The 6,696-nt window shown below is 47.3% G+C and overlaps 1 protein-coding gene across 1 annotated transcript; it reads left to right on the top strand.

Moving 5' to 3' along the window:
- Nucleotides 1-1,627: 1,627 nt before the first annotated feature.
- LOC127386609 (uncharacterized) lies at nucleotides 1,628-3,570 on the top strand. Its single transcript, XM_051623931.1, has 3 exons — nucleotides 1,628-1,695; nucleotides 1,879-1,925; nucleotides 2,033-3,570. The coding sequence occupies exons 1-3, from the start codon at nucleotides 1,676-1,678 to the stop codon at nucleotides 2,731-2,733; spliced, it is 768 nt and encodes a 255-aa protein (XP_051479891.1). The 5' UTR covers nucleotides 1,628-1,675; the 3' UTR covers nucleotides 2,734-3,570.
- Nucleotides 3,571-6,696: the final 3,126 nt, after the last annotated feature.

Genomic DNA, 6,696 nt, shown 5'->3' with positions numbered 1-6,696 from the left:
CATGGTTTGCAATGTTTGACCTTTCTCTGGGGCTGCCTTACAGGCTCCTTACTGCTGAAATCACAAGTGAATTGAGTATAGGAATATTGGGGCTAATGTGTTAATTAAAGGGATATCAGTTCAAATTGCATGCCTGTTAAAGACTTGTGCAAACTGACCACTGCTTGACCTAAGCGACTTGACTTTGGACTGGACTCGTGACTTGACTTAGCCTGAGTATCTGGAGTGATGAGGCCTTAGGCTGCAATTCTAATTAATCTTTCGCTGAACTCCTGTGATGAGCCTTAGTTAGACCTTGACTCTACCAGCTGTAATAATATGGAAACAAGATGTGGGCAAGATAATTACTCAAGACAATCTTCTGAACTGGGAAGATGCATTGACTGAAAGTTAAGTGGGAGCAATTGGACAAAAGCAGAATGTGGAAGACTTTTCCAGCTGAGAAACAAGTGGAAGAGAGCAAGACTGGAAGCACCCAGCTCGAGCTGCAGTAAACTGGTTCTGTGGCAGAACTGAGGGTCTGAGCTTCTCTCTCAGGTTGGAGGTGAAGACTGGATCCAGCTGCACCTAGGCTCTGCCCTGAGAAGAAGCTGAGAAACCAAGGAGGTCCTGTCTGAAGCTCACAACTCGAAAGGAGGGACTTTCTGGACTCTTCAACGCTCATCTCTTGCTTGCGGTCCTGTATGTCTTGCCACCTGGTGGCATCTGCATTGGAGGAGGAGATTTTTAGTTGCTGGGAGTTTCCTCTCATGCTTGTGTCACATCCTTTGTGTTTGTGTGTTGTGTCTCTGTGCTGTTGGGTTGGAGCTGCTCTCTCTGGAGGCTGTAGCAAGTGTGGGGTTGGGAGAAGAATAGCAAGGAGAGCCTGTGGTTTGTGTTGCTGTGCTATCTGCCTGTTGGGGCGCAGATGGAGCATTTGAAGTGAAGTAGCAGCCCTCAGCAGGGGAAGGTGGCCATTTTCATAGTGTTTTTGAGAGGGGGTGGCTGGAGCCACCTGGGAGAGGCTGCTGGAGCCATAGCCAATCAGGTTGGGTGTCCAGGGTGTTAAGGCCTGAATGTGTGGGGTGTAATGTTAACTTGGTTTTTAGCTCCCTTGTAGGTACTTAGGATCTCCAAGATGTTCCTAAATGGGAATCTCTGGAATTGCATCCAGCTGATTGCTTGTTACTGCTTTTTCAGATGCAGGGAGAGGAGCCACGCAGCAGAGGGTGATGGAGGAGAGGAGCAGAGCGTGGTGAGGAGCTGGGTCGGTGCGTATTGAAGAGTCTGGGTGAGTTGTCCCCTGGGTTGTGAGGGAAGGTGTGAGTGGTGCCTCTATCGACTGGCTCATGGTTTGGGTTTGTTTTGTAGGTGCAAAGCACCGAGGGAAGCGGGAGATCTGCACTGAAGGTGACTCGAGCAAGGTCAGTGACAATTAGCAGGCTGATCTGGCAGTTGTTTTCCAGGTGTTGTGTTGTCAGTGTGTGATGAGCATCCCTTGTTTGTGTTTTCCAGGCAGCACAGAGGGCTGGACGTGGCAACCTGTGACCATCAGAGGGCAGACAGGTGAGCCACAAAGGTGAGAGTGGTAGATGGGAATAGCTGTGGGCTCGGGCAGTGTCTCAGCATCTGCTGTTTGCTTCAGTTTTGCAGCCTTGGAGCAGTGGAGCAGCATGCCAAGGGGCCATCTGTGGAGATGACACAGGCGTCAGCCAGGTTGGTGTCTAGGAGAAAGTTACCTGTGGGAACTCAGTGAAGCATCTACCTTTTGGGTGTGTAGGTGCTGTGCAGGCTGCCATTGGGGTTGGGTGGGTGTTTGGGGTGAGCCAGGGTGGTAGCAAGGAGGGTCGTGGTACTTGTCACAAGCACAGCAGTGATTTGGGTCTTTTGGTATCTTAGATGCCACAAGCAAGGATGGCCTCAGCATCTGATTCTGGAACCAGCAGGTGAGGAGAACACCGTAGGGGTTCTGAGCAGGGGATATTGAAGAGGTTGGCAGTGGCTGATGTGATGCTTATCAGTACTAATTGTGAGTTTGTCGTTGTTTTTCCAGATCACTATGAGGAGCCTGGTGATGGCAGGAACATCCCAGCGAGGATGGCTTGTCGAGGAGGAAGGCTGCGGAGCCCTGGCCATCTGAAAGCTAAGTGGAGGGTCTGGGAGGAGGGGACAAGGTTGGGGATTGGAGGGGAGGTTTTCAAAGTTGGTGTAGGGGAGAGGACTGGCAGAGCACAGTCCCCTTGGGGCAGGCAAAGGGAGCAGGTTACTCTTCAGCACAATGTCAGTGTGTACAGGGCAGGGCAGCTCCAACCTGTGTCTGGCGTGTACTTCGTGTCGTCTGTTTTCTGTGTCTCAGACTGTATGTTCCTTGGGTCTTGGTGCCTCCATAGCTCGGTGACCAGCAGGCACCTCGGTAGCCCTCCCAAGAGTCCAGAATGCATCACTTCACTGGCACAGAGCCTGTTGAGCCCATCTCATCTCACAATTACAGCTTCATGCTTGGATCTCTTTAGTGTGTGTCACTTGCTGGCTGTTCCTGAGCGTTCATCTCTTGCGGTGGCCAGCCAGGTGCTGCCTGCAGCTCTGCTCTTGAGTCTGCAGTTTCCACAGAGTCATTTTCTGGGGTTTCATCCCTGTGTCCTCACTGGTCTTGGTCTTCGAGCATGGCTTCTCACACATCCCTTATTCTGGCTTCGATGGCAGCTTTCTCTTGTGTGTGGCTGCAATCTCCTCTCCTTGGCAGGTCTGCTTTAGAGCATCTGTGCCATCGTGGCACTGTAGGGCTTCTCTGCCAGCATCATCTTCCCTATGGGAATCTTTTACTGAGCAAGGACAAGAGACTTATAGAAAGTTACAAAGGTCTTGTGAAACAAAGATCCTGATCTTGTTGAAACAAGAAGATGGGGAAGCACGTGCTTTTCTTAAAATGTGGCAGAATTGCCGAAGTTGCTGTAGCTGAGCGACGTCTGCTCGTGACAAAATCAACAATATGGAAACCAGACCTTCAGCATTTAGGCTGCCCGCCTCCAACTGAAGACCTACCCACTGTGTGTCCTGTACCACGAAATCAGAGTGAGAAATTCACTAACCAATCAGAGTAGAATAACCGTGAATATGTATTAGGTGGAGCAAACTAACCAAAAGTGTGTGAATGTGTAGAGTTTTGTGACTTCAGGGGGCAGCTTTGTGTCTTACCACCTCTCGCCCTGTGTTTGCCTAAATGAATGAAATAAATGAAAATACCTTGGCTCTGTATGTATTTTGGCATCTTGCATAGTAGGTGAATGACCCCACTTTTGGTATAATGAGGTATAACACTCGGGGTGTCCGTGTGTAGTCCTGGTCTGTGTGTGAGGGTTGGAGCTTCCCTGCCCAGGGATGCAGCAGTACTGATGACAGGGTAGTGTAGCTTTATGGGGGTGTGGAAGTAAGTTGGTTTGGACCAGTTCTGTTGGCAGAGACCATATGGTCCATCTCTGGGCAAACAGGTGTAGGCAGCTGCCACAGTTGTGTTCACTTTTCTTTATGGTCCGGGGCTAGGATTGGATCCAGCCGCACCTAGACTCCTCTGAGAAGGAGTTTAGAAAGCAAGGGGGGTCCAGTCTGAACCTCGTGACTGGTTGGGAGCAGCAGTTAGTGTGGAAGGGGAGCGGGTCAGATCTGGAAGGTGCCTTAGCTTGCACAGATGGGGCTCCCTAGCTGGGTTTTCTTCTTCTAGCTGTAGTGAGAAGGTATATGCAAAAGGCAGAGAGACCTCTGGCCTCACCAAGCTACCTGTGGCTGTGCAGGTGACTTGCTTTACAGGGTGTGTTTGTGTTGTTTCAGATGCAGAGCAACAAGCAGCAAGGCCAAGGGCACGGAAGAGGGGAGCAGAGTGCCGGCTGAAGAAGGACAGGCATCCAGCGCCGGAGTATCGGCAGGACAGCTGGTGGTTCTGACAAGCTTGAGCTTCTCTGGCTGGATTTTCTGGGTGCAAATCCAAGTGTGAAGTGAGATGTTATCAGCAGAGTGGCCTCTGGCAAGGTGAGTGATGGATGGGGTGCTGAAGCAACAGGTTTGAGGTGCAGTGTTATGCAGAGGGACAAGCCAAAAGGCATTGAGGGAGCAGAGCGCTGGAAGGTGAGTTGGGCGACGGTGTTGGAGGGAAGAAGCAAGTGGTGGCTGTGTTGGCTGCCTTCTAGGTGTTGGGGTTTTTATTTTGGAGGCACAAAGCCAGGAGCAGAGCAGGACATCAGCACTGCAGGTGACTTGGGGGAGGGGAGCAGTGACTAGTGGGCTGAAGTAGCAGGTGTTTTTCAGGTGTCATGTTGTCAGTTGTTTTAGGAGCATCCCTTGGTTGTGTTCATAGGTGGTACACAAGCCCTCCTAGTCCCCTGGGGTCCCTGCCTGGATTGTTCAGGATGGCCTGGTGCTGTGCATTGCATTTCCAGAGACAAACAGCAGCTTGGCAGCTTGTGGTCAGGACTCCGGAGAGATTTGGGAAGGCCCCAGAGCACCTTCTGCATCCTCTCACAGTCAGCATGTGAGTGAAGTGATGCAGGATTCCCACCTCCGTGCCAGTCCTGCGTGTCATCCTCTTCCCCCGTGGTTCCAGACTGTCAGCATGGGAGAGACTTGCTTCCCCTCCAGGTCCAAGTGTTTCCCAGTGCATGAGGGACCTGCCACAGAACCTAAGCTTTCCTATTGCATTGATTGAAGAGCTGCATAACACTTAGAGCCTGGTGTAGGTTGGCTTCTTCCTGCTAAGAAGCCATTTCTTCACAAAATGCTTTTTTTGTCTAAGATGGAGACATACAAGTCTCCATACAAGCGGTGACCAGATCTGTGCTGGAAAATGGACTTGATGGAAAGTACCAAACTTCTCTTTTGTTGCAATCCGTAATGATTTTTTTGGCCTCAAATGTTTTTTGTGCTGCTTCTCAAACACACTTTCCCAGCCTTTTTTTAAATGTAAGCAGACATTGATAGAAAAACCAGCACTCAGAATATTGATGGAAAAATAATTCTGAACAATTTCAGAACTTCACAGACTTGTTTATAAGACTTACTTCTTTGAAAAAGTGACACACTTGTTGCTAATCAATTAATAACGCATTATTTTTCACTTCATAATGGAGTCACAAGCTGCTGTCGCCAGACCCTGGTCTCTGGGAGGCTCTTTGTAGAAAATCATGCATAGGAATAGGATCATCCTCTAGGAAAGCTGGAAACACTGTGGTTCATAAGTTGGATTTTTTTGTGGAGTAAAACCTGGCCGTGTTGGGCAAGCCTCCTGGAAATACCCCTGATTTCCTAGGAACTTGCTGGAGAAATCCCAAGGCAGACTGACCATGACACCTGAAGCAGATACCAGCCACTGGTGTGTTCAGATGCTGAACAAATATTCTCATACTCCCTTTCAACCGCTGGAAACCTGCCAGAGGTAAATCCCATCTTTAATTTCTGGAGCTTTGCTGTTTTCCTTATTTTTCTGCCTAAGGTGCATGATCTGAGGTCTTAGTGTTTGAACTTGGACTGGAAGATGCAGTTAAAATACTCATCTTTATGCAGAAAGCAACCAGGGAAGACATTCTCAAGTCTCAAGAGGAGCTTCTGCTCCTCTGTCTCATGATAGAAGAGGAAAATGATAATGAAATGTGAAACTCTGAAGTAGCTCAGTGAGTTTCAGTGTTCTGCTTATTATAGGGACAACTGAAATTCCCCATATAGATTCTGTGCTTTAAAAAGCAACAGTTCAGATGAACAAAACTGATCTCAGCTGGTGCATTTCTTTACCAAGTGGGGTTCTATGGTCTCTTGAGCAGTCTATCAGCTGAACTGCTGGGATTTCCATTTATTCTTTTCTTTTTAAGTTGATTTTACATGACTAAGAGTGAGTTATGTGGAAAATCAACTCCAGGAAGCTTATCTCAGTGAAACCCAAGAAAAGGTAACATGCATAAATTAGGATGAGCTATATCCCGAGATAAACTTTATTAATCAGGTTAAAAGAAGATGCAGAGACCTAAGAGTATTTTAATGTTACATAAATAATTTTTTATTTATATAACAGCATTGCCTGACTTGGTTTGTTTCTCCATGCAGAAAAACTCATAGGTATGTAAAGCAAAAAGCTCTGGTCTTAAGAGGCAGTATGGGTTACTTTAATATATGCCAATTGGTGTGGGGAGAAACTCATTCTATTGTAGTAAAAATATCTCCATCTTAATAGACCTAGCAGACTTTGTTTACAAAAGCTTTAGTACCAAAAAATACATTAATAGAAGAGGCTAGAAAAATATATTGGAAATATTAGTCTGTACTTGCAAAGGATTCTTTTAACAATTTTAAATAAAGATTTTCCAGAATTTGGGGGGGGGGGGAGAAAAGAAATTTACCTGGAAAACCATGCTGACTGCAAGAGGAAGAACACCGTTTGGCATCTGATTTTTTTTTATTTTTATTTTTTACTGTTTTTTGTTACCTAACCAAACACTTTGACTTACTGGTTTTATCAAAGCTAAAAGAAATTGTGAGAACATCCCACACTAATTTGAAATTAATTTGTTGTCTAATCTAAAATACTCTAAAATAACCTCTGTCTCTGAGCAGGGCTTGGCCTGCTAAACTCACAGCTCTGATCTTGAGGGAGTGAGTCCTCAGAGAAGAGCAGGGACAGGACTGATGTCATTCACAGCATTTTTCCCTGGCTGCCTGGAGCCTGATAGCTGGTTCCAG

Source organism: Apus apus, chromosome 6 (assembly GCF_020740795.1).
Source record: "Apus apus isolate bApuApu2 chromosome 6, bApuApu2.pri.cur, whole genome shotgun sequence".
Taxonomy (NCBI): Eukaryota; Metazoa; Chordata; class Aves; order Apodiformes; family Apodidae; genus Apus; species Apus apus.
Note: the sequence above shows the minus strand (reverse complement) of the source record. Positions and strands in the feature narration are given on the sequence as shown.

Bases quoted from the DNA above. Each gene is read 5' to 3' on its own strand.
- LOC127386609 (XM_051623931.1), top strand. From the start codon at position 1,676: ATGACACAGGCGTCAGCCAG. The intron at 1,696-1,878 runs GTTGGTGTCTAG...TTGGTATCTTAG, and splicing joins ATGACACAGGCGTCAGCCAG to ATGCCACAAGCAAGGATGGC. The intron at 1,926-2,032 runs GTGAGGAGAACA...TTGTTTTTCCAG, and splicing joins TCTGATTCTGGAACCAGCAG to ATCACTATGAGGAGCCTGGT.